The sequence below is a fragment of the Plecotus auritus genome, assembly GCF_963455305.1.
Source record: "Plecotus auritus genome assembly, chromosome: 1".
In the NCBI taxonomy this organism is placed as follows: domain Eukaryota; kingdom Metazoa; phylum Chordata; class Mammalia; order Chiroptera; family Vespertilionidae; genus Plecotus; species Plecotus auritus.
The window spans coordinates 75,467,796-75,487,064 of NC_137770.1; the positions used below are offsets into that span (position 1 = coordinate 75,467,796).

The 19,269-nt window shown below is 39.9% G+C and overlaps 1 protein-coding gene across 1 annotated transcript in view; it reads right to left on the reverse strand.

Moving 5' to 3' along the window:
• The window catches only part of TMCO5A (transmembrane and coiled-coil domains 5A), a gene marked incomplete at its 3' end in the record, with an annotated part of 31,526 nt that continues 12,257 nt past the window's right edge, over positions 1-19,269 (reverse strand). The window contains exons 3-12 of the mRNA XM_080663046.1: positions 13,898-14,047; positions 13,354-13,477; positions 12,730-12,780; positions 11,662-11,733; positions 8,286-8,342; positions 7,781-7,840; positions 7,288-7,352; positions 6,098-6,155; positions 3,851-3,891; positions 1-199 (exon numbers count right to left, since the gene is read on the reverse strand). Of these exons, the coding sequence (XP_080519172.1) occupies positions 1-199; positions 3,851-3,891; positions 6,098-6,155; positions 7,288-7,352; positions 7,781-7,840; positions 8,286-8,342; positions 11,662-11,733; positions 12,730-12,780; positions 13,354-13,477; positions 13,898-14,047 (877 nt within the window). The remainder of the gene's footprint in view (positions 200-3,850; positions 3,892-6,097; positions 6,156-7,287; positions 7,353-7,780; positions 7,841-8,285; positions 8,343-11,661; positions 11,734-12,729; positions 12,781-13,353; positions 13,478-13,897; positions 14,048-19,269) is intronic.

A 19,269-nucleotide genomic window follows, 5' to 3' on the forward strand; every position in this document is an offset into this window, starting at 1 on the left:
TCAGTGGGGTAGCATGTCCTCTGTCTCAAGCGTGAGAGATGGAGACAGGAAGCTTCTTAGCTTCCACAAGATGCCCCTGCTCAGTATCTTGGGCAGTACGTTGGTAAGTACATCTGGATTTATAAAACTTATATGGAAAAACAAGTAGCCCAGAAGTCTGATGAAAAACAGGGTGGTGAAAAAGGAGTACCGAAAAATCCTGAAAAGAGAAAGCCAAGAAACTGTTACCTAGAGGTTAGAAAACCTGAAACATAATAAGTCATATGTAAATGCATGTCTAGCTTCTTCTTGGTAGTCAGATGTCTCCCACTCATGGTTGCTTTTATTCTCAACAATCCCTCATAAAGGCAGCTCCTACCCATAGCTACTCTCTCCTATCACTGTGTTTTACTTTCTTCTAGCATTTCTCACTGTCTGTAATTTTGTTCCTTTATTTTTTGTTTTATTTTTATTTCTGAAAATTGCTTTACAAAGTAGTCTTACCAAATTATACCCCATCAGCAAGATGTATGTTTCTGTGAATCTGCATCCTCCCCAACAATTAATATGATCAAATTAAAAAAAAAATTGGCCAATCAAATGGATGTAAAGTAATGCCTCAGCATAGTCTTGGTTTTTAGTTTTCTGATGAACAATGATGCTGAACATCTGATCATAGGCTTATTGGTCTTATGTGCTTTCTCTTGCCTGTTTACCTAGTAGGTTGTTTGGGCTTTCTTATTAATTATAGGAGTCCTTTCTATCTGATATAAATCCTTTTCCATTGTGTGTATTTTAGTATCTTCCCTCTACTTTATAACTTTCACTTGCTCTAAAGTATGAAAGAACAAAAATTATTAATTTTAATAAAGTCTAGTTTATCAGCCCTTTCTTTAATTAGAATCAATGCTTCTTCTGTCTTTTTTTAAAAAAAATAAATCATTTCCTACCTGAAGGCCAAAGAGATACTATTTTATTAAGAGTTTATGATTAAAAATATGTCCACAAATTCTTTGATATTTTTCCCTTCAAGAGATTCCCCTCCATTGGAATGCGGACTGGACTTAATGACTTGTTTCAAAGGAAGAGAATATTGTGGAAGTGAGAGTGTGTGACTTCCCAGACTGCACGCTAAAGACAGTGCAGCTTCCTCTTCACACTTAGGAGGAAGCCAGCAGTCATGCTGTAAGGACACACAATCAGCCCTGTGGAGAGGTCCACGAGATGAGGAAGTAAGATCTCTTGCCAATAACCAATAAAATTGGCCAGATGTGTGTATAAATTACCTTAAACATTGACCCTCTAGTCCCAGCCAAGCCTTCTATGACTTTGGCCAACATCTTCTAAGAGGCTCTGAGCTAGAATCATCAGCTAGGTGGTTCACAAATTCCTGACCCATAGAAACTGTGAAATAACAAATGTTTGTTGTTTGAAGCCACTAAGTTTTGGAGTCATTTTTTTTTCTTTTGAAAACCTTTATTTTATTTTTGCCATCACCATTTATCCCCTCTATGTCCTCTTCCACCTCCATCCACCCTCACAATCACCACACTGTTGTCCATGTCCATGAGTTCTCTCTATTTTTTTTCTTTTTTTGCGGTGGTAGATAACTAATGCCCATTTTTTTTAAATACTCTCCTATATACAGTATTTTTTAGAACTTTATTCAAGTGCATGAAAAATCTTTTGAGGAGTTTGGAATTGAATTGACTCTATTAATAATTTGGAGACAATTGATATCTTTATGATGTTAAGGCCTCCTATCCATAACTATGGTATTTCTCTTTCATTCATGTTACTTTGATAAATATTCCCTGATAAATATTCCCTGATAAAAAAATACCATAGGGAAATTTTTATAAATTTCCCTATGGTATTTTTTATTTCTTCTTTAACTGATGTATTATTTTGCACTTGTGGTTTTAAAATGATTTGCAGGAGGAAACTTCCACCATTTTTGTTTGTTTTTGTATTACCCTTATCTACCAGTGTTGGGCTTCCTCCTGCCCCAGGACAAATTCACTACCCACTTTCGCCCACCAGTCAAAAACAGCCCTTTCCCACCAGCTTTTAAAGTTTTCCTGTAGAGTTAATCTTGGTGACAGGATCCAGGATCCATTCTAGTACAGCATCTTGGTCAGAATTAGAATCAGAAGCCCTTTACAAGGGTCTTCCCACCACTCTCCCTGAAGCTGGATATAACATTCATGAGAAGGTTTTCCGATGACATCTCTGGGATGACATTTCCAGGGAAAACCCTAGGAATAACCTAGCTTTCTTATCTCTTGAGTCAGTGCTCCACAGGATGTTGGAGCAGAACAAGAGGAAAGACATTTGTAGTTTGATGTGATGAACTAGACTTGCAGGATGTTGTGAGGTTCTCTTCTGGATACCAACTCTCTGTTGAAAGTATTACATATGTCGCCCTTTTCCCCCCACTGACCCCCTCCAGCCCACCCCCACCCCCTACCCCAGGCCCTCACCATCCCACTGACTATGTCCATGGGTTATGCATGTAGGCATACAAGGTCTTTTGTTGATTACCTCCCACCTACCCACCCTCCCTTGCCTTCTCTCTGAGATTCCACACTCAGTTCCATGCTTCCATGTCTCTGGATCCACTCCATTCATTAGTTTATTTTGTTAATTAGATTCCACATATGAGTCAGATCATGTGATACTTGTCTTTCTCTGACTGACTTATTTCACTTAGCATGATACTCTCCAGGTCCCTTCATGCTGTCTCAAAGGGTAAGAGATTCTTCTTTTTTACTGCTGCACAGTATTCCATGGTATAAATATACCACAGCTTTTTTATCCACTCATCTACTGATGGGCACTTAGGCTGTTTCCAGATTTTGGCTATTGTAAATTGTGCAGGCAATTCCAAGCTGGGTACTGGTATTAAAGTATAGGTGAAGAAATTCTGCTAGTTGTTCAGAAAACTTTATATTTAGAGATATCAAAATAAGTAATGCATCACTTATCTGGTATGAAATTTCCAGACAATTGAAGCTAAACTTTAAGCACCAATAATTTCATGTTAACTATTTTGATGGAACTCTTTTTACATTCTATTTCAAACCACTTTAAATATATGTTTCTCTATGCCTTCTTAAACAGATTATATTGAACACAATTTGACCTTTTCTTGGAAATGCAAGGGCTTCATGAATACCAATTTTACTTTGCTATCACAGTGAGTCCCTCAGAACTAACAATATCCACTCAGTTGTTTGAATCTTGAGTTCTTAGTTAGTTTAACAAGCATTTTTGAGCAATTTTTATGTGTTGGATAGTGTTAGGTGCTATCTCTTTTCATAGTCATTTCTCTCTTTTATGTGCTGTTAGGCAGTAGTATACTTGCATTTTGAAGTTCTCTCCCCATTTTTTTTCCATGTCTGAGGAGTAATGTACTGACATTGTAACAAGGTTTGAAGGAGGAATATTGTACAAAATAGCATGAAAACCCAATCATCATGCTTATGAACCACAGAATGATCTCCCCATTTTCAATCTACTGATGCTACTGGGGAACTAGGTACATCAAGCTAATTCAAATTGTTAAAGGGAAAATGGAGTAAGATGAGATTTGCTGTATCTGTTTTAGGTGAATGATTCTTGTTTCTGATGGCCATTAGGCCATTATTTTCTAATATTGGAAAGTTGAGATTAGTAATTGCCTTTGAACAAAGAAGTCATATCATTAGAACTGAGAAACATAGTCATCTATTACATTAATTTGTTGACTTAACTGTTTTTGTATGTGTGTGTGTATACAAGCTCTCCTTGTCTAGACTTTGCTTTCTGCCAGGATGGCTAAGCATAACTCCTAGTTTTCCAGGAAGTGTACTCAAAGATATTTACTTACCTTTTACAGAACCATATTCCCTTATTTTGGAGAGAATTAACCTGGGAGAAGAAGGAACATTGATAAGCAATTTCTGGAAGCTACCATCACTGTAAAATAATATTCAGTGAATATTAGTTAGTTACATAGTATTTAGGTAATATCTTATATTTTAATATGCATAAATAGATAGATGGAATATTAAAAATGTTTTTATTGATTTTTAGAGAGAAAAGAAGAGGGGGGGAGAGAGAGGGAGATGGAGAGGGAGAGAGAGAGAGAGAGAGAGAGAGAGAGAGAGAGAGAGAGGGAGAGATGTGAGAGAGAAACATTGATCAGTTGCTTCTCACATGCACTCCGACTGGGGAGTGAACCCACAACCTGGGCATATCCCTTGACCGAGAATAGAACTGTCAATCTTTAGGTGCATGGGGCAATTCTCAACAAACTGAGCCACACAGGCTAGGGCAAAAAATGAAAATTTAAAAGATTAAAAAAAATATATAAAATTTTATGTTTGCTTTTTACATACTGATAGGAATAAATGAAAGCATAGAAAGGAAAAGCATGTTGCCAAAGATCAGTGTTCCTAGAGACCAGGAGTTCTGATTCTGGGTTCTTTCAGGTGCACCCTTACCTTCTTCTTAGCCAGTAATCCTTAGGAGAAGTTACAGGCTTTGAAAACCATACAAACTTATTCAAAGGGATAAGTTTTAAAAGTTATAAAAATGAAAGGGTGATGACAGATCCTGAATTTCTGTGGTATCTCTATTCTAAAATATTTTCTTAGTTATTTCACTTTAGTTTTAACTTTTAAAATAAAAATATGTACAGAAATTATAATCATTCAAAGTAGGGTAAGTGAGGCTCACAGAACTGGAATTAGAAATTTTTTGGGTTACAGATTTGGTTACAGCTGGAGTGAGATCAAGTGGCATGCTAGCTGGCCAGTTGCACAGGCAGCCTCTTTATAAAGATTGCTCAAACATCATAGGTCAGAAAACCATTATAGGATTGATCATCTTGATAAAGACAACTGTTTTTCCTCTGATAGGTGGTCAGAGGGAACACTGATAGCCACTGGAAGTAGATGGTGGGACACATCAGGGAGCATGCCAAGCTTGGTTCAAGAGAGGTTAATTTCAGTTTTGTTTGCTGAGGGGTTATGCAAGCTTGGGGCCAGACTATCTTGTTCAGGACAAAGGGAACCATGGTCACTGTGAACATTGTCTAACATATATCTAAACATCTGGATGACTCCAAGGACAATCAATGGTTAATTATTACTATTTTAAAATATGTTTTTATTCATTTCAGAGAGAGAGAGAGAGAGAGAGAGAGAAACATCAATGATGAGAGAGAATCATTAATTGGCTGCCTTCTGCATGCCCCCTTTTGGGGATAGAGCTCACAACCCTGGGCATGTGCCCTGATTGGGAAACAAACTGTGATCTCCTGGTTCATAGATTAACACTCAATCACTGAATAACACCCGCTTGGGCTCAATGGTTAATTATCGATACTTGTTTATAAGGAACAGATAAGTTCTCTTTTCTTAGATTATAAAGACCATATATCTCAACAACATAACATTTCTGGTGAATGCCAACCTTGGCTCTAAAGCCAATATAAATTACAAAAGCAAAGTCCAAAAAGTTTATTTTTTTTGTCCTATGTACTTGCTGCTACAATATGTCACATGGGCCAAGAGGCCTGGTGCTTTATAGCCAATTCTATTTCCTTCAGACCTTTGCATATATCCTGGTGACATCATGATGTCAAATATAAATAGACATAAAGAAGCAATGACTTCTTATGTTTTAACTCAGGCCAACTCTGATTAGACGGTGAGAGATGCCTGATGCTCTGAGTTGTGAAAGATTCAGGACCATGTTGGGATCATCAGGAAAAAGTATGTGGTTGTGGGAGATGGAATGAATGGTATATGTGTCGTGTGCTGGCCTCCTCTCCATAAAGGGTACCCTCAGTTATATGTTGCTTCTTGCTTCCATTCTGCATTCCCTTAGGTCTTAGGCTAGTTTCTTTCAGAACATGTTATTTGTGTGTCTACAAAAAGAATGAAGACGATTGTTCCTCAGCATCCTCTTTGCTTGTTTAGATTTGGAATGCTTTGGAATGATGTCTGGTACTATTCTTGGAAAATACACATGGGAAGACTGGTAGATGATTGGTGGCTTGTGGTCTTTAGGAAACTCCTTTGAGAGGCAATGGCACTGAGAGAAGCTGAAGGGGCAACAGAGTGCTTACCTTATTACTTTGGCTGTTATACTCTTTTCTTGACGAGCTCATGCTCAAGACTTTTGATCTTGGGGAAAAGAACCAAAATAGGGATTGAATAAAGTACTCTCAAATATTTATATTACGGTTATTTAAAAAAATTTTAGATTCTTGTTTTTAAATAGCTGTCCACTATTGTAGCTACATGTAGATATTTTCATTTAAATTAATTTAAAAAAATCAGTTCCTCAGTGACAACTCAGTAGGTGACTAGGTTCTACCTATTGGATAGCACAGAAAGTTCTCATGGGCAACCCTGTTCTAGGATCTTAGCTTAGAGGTCAAACCATAGCTAATGCTCAAGAAGAAGTTGGGCAATCTTGAAGGTGTCCTTTAAGACACCTTGGTGAGGATCTCCAAGTCCTGGCACCTTACCCCCAGGCCACAATGTGTATTTGGGCTATTTAGAGGCCAAATGCAGTTTGGGTCTCCTTCTCTTGATTCCCAAGATTCAAAACTGTTTAATAAATAGAAATATTTCTTGACTAAATTTAGATTTGACTTATAAGGAAGGTCAAGAATTGGAAGTGAGATTTTCGGTTTTGGTTTCTCACCATTTAGACTCTTATTTATCATTTCTATTTTTTAAATTTTGATTCCCGTCCATCACCATGTATCCCTCTTATATCCTCTTCCACCTCCACCCATCCCTGCCTATCATTTCTAATTTTTAATGTTCATAGTTTAATATAGTTTGAGTTTTATACTATGATAGATTTAATGTTTATCTAGGGATTAGTTTCATTTTTATCCCATATGGTTTTGTTTTCATATATTTGGAGGAAATAAGGATGGTTATTAAGTTTTAAGGCATTTTCTGTAATATATAAGGAATGTCATACTTATCAAGGTGACTTGACCAATAACCCTTTCTAAAGCATATGTTCTTGACCTTAATATAAACTTGAATAATTGATAATATGATACATTTATAAAGAGAGCTGTGTTTCTCAAGTCTTTTAAGAAGAATGGGAGGAGGACCTGCACTTTAATGTTGGTGTGGTTTAATGGAGGTCTACCAGATCACTGGCAGGGAAAGCTGTGATGTTGGGGCACCCTCAATTCCAACTAAGAACTGGTCAGAGAAATGTTTGCTCTGACCCAGGCTGAGATGGAGTTACCACTAAAACCAGGATGTTCCTTTGTTTGCCAAAGCTCACACTTCTCTCTCAAGGAACCGAGTCTCTAATTCTTCTTCTATTTTCCTCAAAGTTTCCTGGTACTTCTTCAAAGGGAAAGAAAAGAAACCACAGTTACTAATGAGAAGCTTTATGCTTTTTCTAATCATAATAAGCATGTATTATTACATTGTGACATGAATGTTTGGTATTCCTATTGCCCCTTTGTCTGCTTTCCCCACCCCCACCCCAGCACTATTGATCTCTCACTACAATTCACCACTGGGCAGGACCCAGGGGTAATAGGGATTATAAATAGGCAAAGTGCTCATTATTAATTTAAGAGCAGACAGGTTGGGAGACCATAGCAATAATAGAATTATATTAGTGGTGGTGATTTGAGGGCCCTGAAGTCTTTTGTATTACCACCTTGAAGAGTTAAAATTATTCGAGATAGTATTCTTTGAAAAGCCTGGTTACATTTCATCCTGTGCCTTAACAAACCCTTTGCTAGCCCTTTACTTAGGGGCTGTACCTTTATGCAGAGGGCCTGGTCTTCACAAAGCTGGACCACAAATGCAAAGTCTTCCATTACCTGAGAAGCCAAAATTCAGTTTTAAAGTTCTCTCAGTAAATTGCTATAAGAACAAGAGTATGCTTGTTTCATTCTACATCAAGACCCCAAATGTGAATTGTTCTAAGTATGTTTTAGCTGTATGTATGTATTCATTTCTTTTTTTTTTTAAGGATAAACAAGCAGTATTTTCCAATCCCAATGGGAAATATTTGGGAACAGTTGGAGAAGAATAGATACTAATTTGTTGAATTTATGGATTATGGAATGTACCCTGTAACAATGTCAGAAAGAAGTAAACCTAGGGGACTGTATTAATGTTTCTTCCTCTCCTCCATGGCCCCCTCATGGTCTGGATCTGGAATCCTATTCGAACTCAGTCATTTGAGGAATGCATTAGATGGTCTGACCAAGGATCAGGTTTCCCTTCCTTTGGGAGAAGTAACGTTGAAATTCCTGCCGTTACCTTGGTCAGCTTCTTCTCTTGGTCAGCACAGGAAGCTTCCAGCTGCTGTAACTTAGCCTGTAGAAAGGAAAGGAGATTGGTAATACAGCAAAGTGAAAACCAAAGGGGACCCCATTCTGAAATGCTCTCTCGAAGGTTATCTCACAGGTGGCTGGAGTACATCAGGCACGATTGCAGATGTCTTTTTGATGGAGGAGCCAAACCATCCAGCATCCTTTGCAGCTGCCTGGGGACCTGCTTTTCTAAACTTTCGACCTCTTCCATCCATCAGTACTGCCTTCAACCCTAGACTTCAATTCTCAGTTTCCTTTTTAGACTTTTCTCTTAGGGTAAACATCAATCTTGAAAAAGTTCACTATTCCTTTTCCTTTTATAAATTGCTCCCTCTCTCCTCCCTCTCTGCATCCCTTCATCCCTCTTTTCCTTCCTTAAATATTTGTTGAAAACCAATTCTCTATTGGCCACTATGCTGGAGTGACAGGAAGGGGGCAAGGGGAGCACTGAGGATACAGGGGTGATAGGATTGATCTGCTCTCTGCCTCTTGGAGCTGACATTCTAGTTGGGGGACAAAACAAATAAGTCGACATGATAATGATAAGTGCTATGAAGGAAATGAAAATAGAGTAATGTGGTGAGAGTGAGTGATAGTGTAAGCTATTATAGGTGGTTGGCTGAGGCCTCTCTGATGAGATGCTATTTGAGCTGATGTCTAAGTGATAAATATTAGACAAATGGATATCTGGAAGAAATATGTTCCATGCAGAAGTTACAGCAAGGACCAAGACTATGAAGTAGCACAATTTGGTGTGTATGGAAAGTTATGTGGCCGGAACATAAGAGGGACTTGTAAGAAGAAAATGAGGTAAGGAATGTTAGACACGGATGAGATTATGTGGGGTTTTATAATTTCTAAAATTAGTTTGATTCTTTATTCTAATTGCAGTAAGAAGCCAGGAAAGATCTCGAAGTAGCAAAGACACAATCTGATTTGTGTTTTTAAATAGGACTTTTCTATGCGTGGAACATTGCTTAGGAGAAAGAGTAGAAGCAGGAAGACTAGGTAGGAGGCTAGTGTGAGAGGTTATGGTGCCTTGCAAAAGGGCAATAGTAGTAGACAGAGAGAAATGGGTGCAGTTAGGGTATATTCTGTAGCTAGAGCAGTCATGACTGCATATCCCTCCTTTTATTTTCAACCCTATTGTTCCCACTTTCATCTAGGTACCATTATTTCACATCTGTACTCTTCCAATAGTTCCTTTCCCTTCCAATCAATTACATCCAGGGCCAGACAACCAAATGTGCTCAGGGCTTTGTTTTCAAGACAGTGATCTGAGTCACAAGGAGTTGAGGCAAGCATCCTATTAATCTGCTGAACTGATCACCCACATGCAAGAGGACCAGAAGCAAAAGAAATGCTGTATATTTCATAGAATTAGAGATATCACCTGATGATTCTAAGACACAGGTGGGCAAAGGGAATGATTCAAATGCTTAATAATCCTCTAGAACTCTTTAGGGCTGGGCTGATCATTGCCAGGAAGAATTAGCCATTGTTCTGACAATGCCTGCTACTCTCAATCTAATGTCTGTCAGCTCAGCTCACCTGACACAGCCAGCACAGCCAGACTTAACGTGTCACCACTAGCTTCTGTCTGGGTTACTGTCAGAAAAACTTGTTCTGGAGAGAAGAAGGAAGAAGAACTCCTGACGGCTGTAGTTATAGGGCAAAGGAAGTCAAGGGGATTCATAATCCTTCTAGTCTGAGCTCCAATTTCTTCCCAATGTACACTATACCTGCAGGCTCCATTTTTATTTCTTTTCAGATAAATTTCCTGGATAAGCATGGCCAAACAAGTTTACTTGGTATATTTGGACTTCCTGTTTTTTTTTTTTTTTTTTTTTTTTAAGTCATAAACACTAATTGGCCAGCAGAAGATAAAGGAATAATTCCCTGTTCTTTCATTTTCTGTTTTTATTTTTAGTGTGTTCATATCTTTGGAGATTTCATACATACGGTACAGTGTGGGCTTAAGCGTGGGTTTAAGAAACTAAAGAGAAGTTAGATAAGGCAAGGACAAAGACTAAGTCTATAGAAAGTATTTAGAATTTTATCTGCTCTCTGAATAAAATAAATAAGTCTTTAATTCTTCTTGTATCTTTGATCAGATGGTTGTGTTTGTGCCCAGATACTTAGCTTTGGAACAAAATCAGAGAAATGCCAAGCACTGTATGATGTGCTTAGTAGGTAGAGGTCACTATATTCATCATATAGACAATAGGGATACTTTTGCCATGCTCAGAAAATAACTAAGTCTTATCACTCCAAGTAAATAAAGCAAACTCTGAGATGTAGATGGAAAGGTAGATTTTTCTTTTCTTTTTATTATTGTCAGTATTATAGATATTTCCCATTTTCTCCTTCTTTGCCCCCCTCCACCCAACCCTGCCCCACCCCAGGTCTTCCCCATACTATTGTCTGTGTCCATGGGTTATGCATATACGTGTATATATATGATCTTTGGTTAATCACTTTCTGGCCCCTCCATCCCCTTCCCCACGGAAATCTGTTAACTGTGTTCCATGCATCCATGCCTCTGGACCTATTTTGTTTTGTCAGTTTGTTTTGTTCATTAGATTCCACATATAAGTGAGATCATGTGATGTTTGTCTTTTTCTAACTGGCTTATTTTGCTTAACATAATAGTCTCCAGGTCCATCCATGCTGTCGCAAAGGGTAAGAGCTCCTTCTTTTTTTACAGCTGCATAGTATTCCATTCTAGGTTACTAAATATTTACGTGAACAATTGAACAAATTCTTTCTGGATTGGAATTATTGACAAGGTGTGTGAACTGTCTAGTGCATAGTAGATTTACAAATCCTAGTTCTGCCTCTGAATTCATACATATATTTCAGTCAGACTTTTAAATAATTACCTTAAAATTATGTGACTTTTAAAAGTTTTAGCCCTCCAAAAAAGGGGAAAATATTTTATCCACACAAATTTTTATATACACAACCTCATTCAATCTTCAAATCGAGGCTTGCAGTAACTGATTAAATTGCCCAATTTCACACATCAACCACACTAAATGCTGGGGCCAGGATCTAAACTACAGACTTCAACTACCTCCAATGTTATATATGTTTTTGTGTTCTGCTTTTCCTGATGGAAGTGAGAACAAAATGTGTGGCTTCAGAGTGAAAATTCTTACTAACGGCAGAGGAGAATTCAGCATTCAGTGGCTCTGTCTTAAGCTTGACAGGGACTAAAACTACAAACAATTCATTCCAACCTTGACAATTGTTTCCACTTGAAGGCTTATTTCCTGGTCACATACCCCAAACCCATTTAAAATAGTTTTTTTTTCGTTTACCTTTGACTCTTCTGGGGTTCCCTCTAGATTGCCTTTTTCAGATCTGGTTGCTTTAGGCGATTTTCTTGTAAGCTATGGTTTCAAATAATAAAAAAAAGCATTTCAAAGAAACAAAAATACATCAAATTAAAAGCTACAGAAGACAAAGGCATTTTCTGATGTATGGGGGCTAGTAACTTGGTCTTGATAAAAACGGCCAGGAGCCCTAGCTGGCTGCTCAGTGGTTAGAGCACCAGCCCACAGACTGAAGGGTCGTGGGTTTGATTCTGGTCAAGGACATGTACTTCAGTTATGGCTCAATCCTGGCCCAGGTCAGGGAGTATATGGGAGGCAACAATCGATGTGTCTCTCTCGTGTTGATGTTTCTCTCTCTCTGTTCCTCCCCCACTCTTCCACTCTCTCTAAAAATCAATGGAAAAAATGTCCTCAGGTGAGGTTTAACAAAACAATAACAACAAACAAACAAACTGCCAGGAGATGGTCCCTTGGTGAATACACAGGAACATCTTAATTCTACTTTCATCTTCTCACTAGTCTTAGCCACCAAAGCTAGAGTCCACTCAAAACAGGAGTACTCCCCTGAACCCAATTTTGGGTCACTCAGGGTTGCAGACATGGGTCATAAAGTGGGGTAATCATAGGAAATCCACTGTATTCTGAGTAGAAGTTGGGGTAGAGGGAATGTCTGGACAAGGGAAAGTGAATTCTTGGAATTTGTTTTTTAAAATTCCCTATTGAAAGTAAAATTAACTTCACCGCAAAGGCTCCAGTCAATTACTTCAACAGAGTGTCTGTTGGAATCCCTTTTCTTGTGGTAGAATGAAGAACCCATGGGATCACTGAATACTTTGGATATCCCACCCGCTGCTCTCACCTGGTGCTTCCAGGGAGAATCAATGGCATTTAAGTCATGACGCTCAGCCTCAGGAGAGTGGAGCAGGAGTAGTACCCACCCCCAGCTCAGGCCTCCCTGACATCTGGATTCCTCTATAATGATTTTCCCTCCTTGCCTCTTTGATGACTGGGAATGATGTGGGGACACTGGGGAAACACAGCTCTCCATCCTACCTTTCTTTGAAGTTCTTCTATACTGTGGACCAGAGTCTCATTCTTCCTTTCCTGTTGAAAGAAGTAGAGTGTAAGTGTGCATCTGTACACCACCACCCTTCTTTATTCGGTGGATTGTTCTCCATTTCACCCCAGTGATATTTTCCTGCAGTAACTCTACCTTGCTTCATAAAGTACCTGTGGTTTGATCTCAATATACACACCAGCTTTCCAGGGACAGAGATGCCCACATGTAGGTTCTACCAATATTAAATGTTATCAAAGAAACTCTGCCTTCCACACATCCCTTTCCATGCATGAACCCATTCTGCCATGGCTTTTTTTGTTTTAATTAAATACTTTCAGTTCTTCTTTTTCAAATTTATTGTTGACACTATTACAGATGCCCTGCATCCCACCCCCCTCCCTTACCCACCTTCACCCAACCCTCATCCCCCTTCTTCTGGCCATCACCACACTTGTCTATGTCCATGGGCTATGCATATACTATGTTCTTTGTCCACCATGACTTTTCAGTTGACTCTTCTTTGAATAAAAAAGGGAGGACTAGCCTTTCTGACAATTGATGAGGGACAGGATGAGGAATAAAACTTATCCAATGGCGCTCCCCAGCTTCTAGCTTACAAGTCTATCTGTTTCTTCTTCCAGCTCCTGCAAGGCTCTTTCCCTTTCCAGTGCGGTGCAGTTTTCCTTCTCCCACTCCTCATCTTCTGCCGACTCTCTGGTCTGAGTGATCTCACTTTCCAGCCTGAATGGTGCAAGCACAAACTGTGAGAAGCTCGCAGTTTCAGAACTGATAAAACACAGATATCAGTTTTAAGGGTACTTCAATGACAACAAATACAAACCTCAGGTTTAGAACCCTCCTTTCCTGGATCCTTAGAATCAGATTCACTTTAAAGGTAGGAGAAGTAAGACTCTCCTGCTTTCCAAGTCACACACACAATGTTCTTCCTACTCAGGTGTCACCTAGTCTCTTAGAAATCTGCTAGAAACTTACCATATTTCAGGGCATAAGCCAAAGAGAAATGCCAACGAATGAAGAAAAGTTTTTGCAACACAAGATAGAGGTCTCTAGAGCAAGCTGAAAAATTCAGTTATGTCTCTTCTTTACCCTTCTCCCCTCTTTTTAGATTGGGAGTTTTGCATATGAAACCCTGACACTCACCTCTGAATCTCATCTTCTTTCTCGTGGATTTTGAGGAGAAGTTCCTGATTTGCTTCGTCTATTCTCTGCATATCTTTTTCAAGGTCCATGTTCAAACTGTTAATGTTCCTTTTTGACTGGGCCAGTCTTAAGATTTCCACTTTCTTTGACCTATAGGCTCAGCCCCCCAAATGAACAAGGGCCAGTTATCTTAAGATCAACAAACTTTGGGCTAAAGGGGATATCTAATAGACCTATAATTCATTAATATCACTCTTTCTGGGAGCAAGCCTTTTATTTCTCATTCTTAAGAAATTATATTTCTTAATCATGCTCTACAAACTCAGTCAGCAATGGAGCTCTTTCCTCAAGCTTTTTCGTCCAGAGTGCTCCACTCTGCTTCAAAGGAGAAGCTTTGCTTCCCTAAATATCCCTAGTGCATTCAGGAGAATGGTTTCTCATACACATTTTTCACAAACATCTGCTCATACAATACACTTTTATTGGGTACTTTTATGCAGGCAGCTGGCACATCACTATGGTTGGGCCCAGCTTTGTGCAGAGCCACAAGAGGTTTTCACCAGCAGGTAGGGCTTTAGTCTTCCCCTCCCTCCCATCTCAAATTTTCTCCACTGCCTACTAGAAAGCTTGAGAACGACCATGGGAAATCACGCCATTGAGCACACAAATATGACTGAAGCATTCACTTTAAAGAATGCAAACATTGGTGACATCAGAGGAATGACAGTGTGAGAGGTTCCCCTATTCTCTCCCTTTAAAGTTACAACAATTTAAACAGCTATAATTCAACAAAGGATTCCCTGCTCAACACACAAACATGTCTGAGAGACAGGCACACTGAAACTTCTGAAGGTGGGTGAGTGGGAGTGAGCTAGGGAGGAGGGAAGGGAGAAGTGTGGGACAGTGCCACTGACTGACAGCCTGTAGCTCACTGTGGGTCTTGGGAGAGGAGAACCAGGTTGCTGCCTGCACTGCCTGAGCTTAGAGAACCAAGGTGATACTGTGAGCTCTGCCAGAGTGATTGGTGCACACTGCGGCTAAACCCATGGCCCAGGTGGAGACAGAGCACAGAGGTTACTGTAATTGTCTGGCAGCTGCCACTGCCAGGCAGAAAAACAAATCCAAGGAGCCTGGCCACTTCCCTCCATCCACCCAGAGTTCGCTCCCCGCCACCCTCTCAGAGCTTGCAGCGGGCCCCAGAAGAGGCTGTAGTGGTGAGTGCTGGGCTACAGAGCACATTGTATTCAACCCTGGGAACTGGAACAATGGAGGTATTTTTTCCCCTGAGTGGTGGGCACATGTTGCTGCTGATCTCTGTGACAGGGAGTAAAGATACAGAAGTGATATCTGGCAGTCACCATTACTGGGGGGGAAGACAAAGCTACAAAGGTGTCAGGTGGTCTCTCCCAGCTCATCTCACTCCCACTCATTGTGGCTATACTGTTGGCAGAGGCTGGTTGCAGGGTACAGCTTGGAACCACAATGCTCAGCACATTCCCCCATGGGGGTGGTACCCTAAGACCAATGGGTCCTGATCACAAAGGAGATGCCCACCTCACTAGGGAATAAAGGCATTTTTCACTACCCTTAGAGATCACAGAAAAAAGATAAAACGGCTATAGGAAATCCCAGAAGCCAGAGCAGTGCAAGATAAACTAAAAAACCATCAGTGCTTCAGTGCCCCTAAATGGAAAACAAAAGAAAAACTTCTCCTTATCAATCTACTAGAGAATGCCACTCTTAATAATATAATTCCCTCAGATGCCTAGACAGAGAAGGAATCCATCAAATACCTAAAATAACCAAAGTAATGAGGTAGCTCAGAAAGAAAACGAAAAATCTCCAGAAAATAAATGTAAAGACAGAAATATGTGATTTCAATGACAAAGACTTCAAGATTTCAGTTCTGAAAAAAATTCAATGCGACACAAGAAAACACAGAAAGTTTAATGGATTCAGAAATAAAATAAATGAACAAAATGAATACTTTACCAGAGAGATTGAAACTTTAAAAAAGAACCAAATAGAAATTCTGGAGATGAAAAACTCAGTAAAAGACATGAATGATTAGCATGCTGAGGAAACAGAGATGACTAGATGGAGGAAAGAATTAGTGACATTGAGGATAGAAATCTAGAAATGATGCAGATGAAAAAAGAGATTTAAGAGTAAAAAACAAACAAAAAAACAAAAGATGAAAAAACTGCAAGAACTATCTGACTTCATCAGAAAGAGTAATAGGCTTACCAGAAGGAGAAGAGAGGGAGAAGGGAATAGAGAACCTATTCAAATATTTGATGAGAACTTTCCAAACCTATGGAAAGAGCTAGATCCTTGAATCCAGGAAGCAAACAGAACACTTAATTATCTCAATCCATAAAGGCCTTCTCCAAAGCACATTATATTAAAATTGTCAAAAATTAATGACAAAGAATTCTCAAGCAGGCAAGGGAAAAGAAGACAGTAACATGTTAAGGAAAGCCCATTAGATTTATTAGCATAAACCCTACAAGCTAGGAGAGAGTAAAATCAAATATTTAAACTATTGAAAGAGAAAATCTACCAGCCAAGAATAATATATCCAGCAATGTTATCCTTTATATATGAAAAAAGAAATAAAGGCTATTCCAGACATACAGAAGCTGAGAGAATTTACACCACAAAATGAAGTGGGTTAATTACATCTGAAACAAAGCTATGAGTAAGGAAGAATGTGCTGACAGAGCCTTGTACCGGAGCAGATAGAGGGAGCAGCTGAAACGAGTGGAATCCAACCTGAATTGGTGAAGGAGGCGCAGCTGGTGAGACAGTTTGCAGCCGGGAAGGGCAGAGATCCCCCCGATAAAGGTAAAGTCAAAGATCTAGGCAGTAGAATCTGCTGCACCTCTGAGCCCAGGTCAAGGAGAAACTACACAGCGCCAAGCCGCGTCCCTGAGGACAGGCAAAGCGTCTGACTAAAAAAAAAAAAAAAAAAAAAAAAAAGGGTCCACGGGACTGTGGGAGGTAGGGGATTTTAGACCTTGGAGTCTGAATTTGGGATCTGAGCTCTAAGGCAGCCCTGAAGAGCTGCCGGACCGCGCAGTGCCAGCAAGAAAGGAACTTGCAGAGATGCGGTCCCTCCTCGTGCTGAAGGCCTGCGCCTTTCTCCACTGAACCTGGTTCGTAGGACCCTTAGGATACAGACGCTTACCTGTAGTTGAGGTGCAGAAGAGGGAGTGGGGTTGTGGAATCTGGGGAGAGTAGGCAGCGGATGGTCCAGGAGAGGTGGAAGCGAGTCTGGTGCTGAGTCATATCTAGGACCCGTTGCCATTTTCTCCTGAGAGATAGCCCCTCCCTCCAGTCTCCAGGCAACCAATATAGCCACACCCAGATCCCACACTGATTAACACCATGGAATCTCAATACTCCCTGAGGCCATAGGATCTGCCCTAAAGAGAAATCTTTAGAAGCTAGGCACCTCAATTACACAGCTACACTGCCAGAGCCCTTCAGAGTGCTTCAGTGTGCCTCGCTGGCAAACTTACCACGGATGCTCCTGTGAGCCACCACTGGGAGTAAGTGCCTATCCACCACAGGTGCAGCAGTGAAAGCTGAGTCTGCCCACCCCATAACTACAGAACTCTGGGCATCACAGTCACACCTTTCCAGAGTGCAGGCTCCCTGAGCCACATCACCCCGACAGACGGTTCCTTGGGGCCACTGTGAGTCTCCACTGGGCACATGTGGTTTCAATTAAGGGTGCAAGACAGCAAAAATTGGGATACTCCCCTCCACGGCTGCTGACTTCTAGACACCGCAGTTGTGCCTCTCAAGCTTGTAGGCCTACATCAAGAGAACCCAAATAGCTCAAGTAGGGAGCTACACTAGATTACCAAGCCCAGGAGAACTGAGAGATTACACCAGTAGCACCATCACCTAAAGAACCTGGGTAGCAAAGCAATTGGATCTACAATTAAAACATTACAGGAAAACATGGGGAGACAAAAAAGCAACTCCCAAAGGAAAGAAAAAGAGGAATCACCAGAGAGGGAGTTAAATGAAATTGAGGCTAGTAGCTTAACAGAGAAAGAATTCAGAGTAATGGTTATAAGGATGGATGACAAATACACACAACTCAATGAGAACTATAAGGAGCTGAATGAGAATGTCACCAACATGAAAAGAAACCAAGAAGAGATGAAGAATGACATAGCTGAAATAAAGAACACATTGGAAGGCTTAAACAGTAGACTAGAAGAGGCTGAGGACCGCATCAGCGAATTAGAAGACAAGGTAGGAAAAAACACACAAACACAGCAGCAACTGGAAAGAAGACTTAAAAAGCAAGAGGAGAGCCTAAGGGAGCTTTGGGACAACACAAAACGAAACAATATTAGAATAATAGGGATACCAGAAGGAGAGGAAGAGAAGCAAGGAATAGAAAACCTGTTTGAAGAAATAATGACAGAAAACTTCCCTGATATTGGCAAGAAAAAAACTATGCAAGTCCAAGAAGTACATAGAGTCCCAAACAGGTTGAACCCCAAAAGACCGACACCAAGACACATCATGATTAAATTGGCGAACACTAACGACAAAGTAAGAATCTTAAAGGCTGCCAGAGAGAGACAGAAAGTTACCTACAAGGGCTCTCCTATTAGAATATCAACTGATTTCTCAACAGAAACATACCAGGCCAGAAGGGAATGGAATGAAATATACAAAGTGATGCAAAGCAAGGGTTTGAATCCAAGAATACTATACCCAGCAAGGCTATCATTCAAAATTGAAGGTGGAATCAGGAGCTTCACAGACAAAAAAGGGTTAAGAGAGTTTATCACTACCAAGCCAGCAATGCAAGAGATGCTAAAGGGACTGCTGTAAAAAGAAGAAAGAGAAAGGCAAAAAGAAACACAAACACTAAGGAAAAATATGACAACAAACATGTACTTGTCAATAATAACATTAAACGTAAATGGATTAAATGCACCAATCAAAAGACATAGGGTAGCTGAATGGATAAGAAAACATGACCCATATATTTGCTGTCTACAAGAGACCCACCTCAGAGCAAAGGATTCACACAGACTGAGAGTGAAGGGATGGAAAAACATTTTTCAGGCAAATGGAAATGAGAAAAAAGCTGGGGTTGTGATACTTATCTCTGATAAAATAGACCTCAAAGTAAAGGCCATAACAAGAGATAAGGAAGGCCACTACATAATACTAAAGGGAGCAATTCAACAAGAAGATATAACTCTGGTAAACATATATGCACCCAATGCAGGAGCACCCAAATACATAAAAGAATTCCTAGAAGATATCAAGGGAGAGATCGACAACAATACAATCATAGTAGGAGACTTTAATACACCACTGACATCTCTGGATAA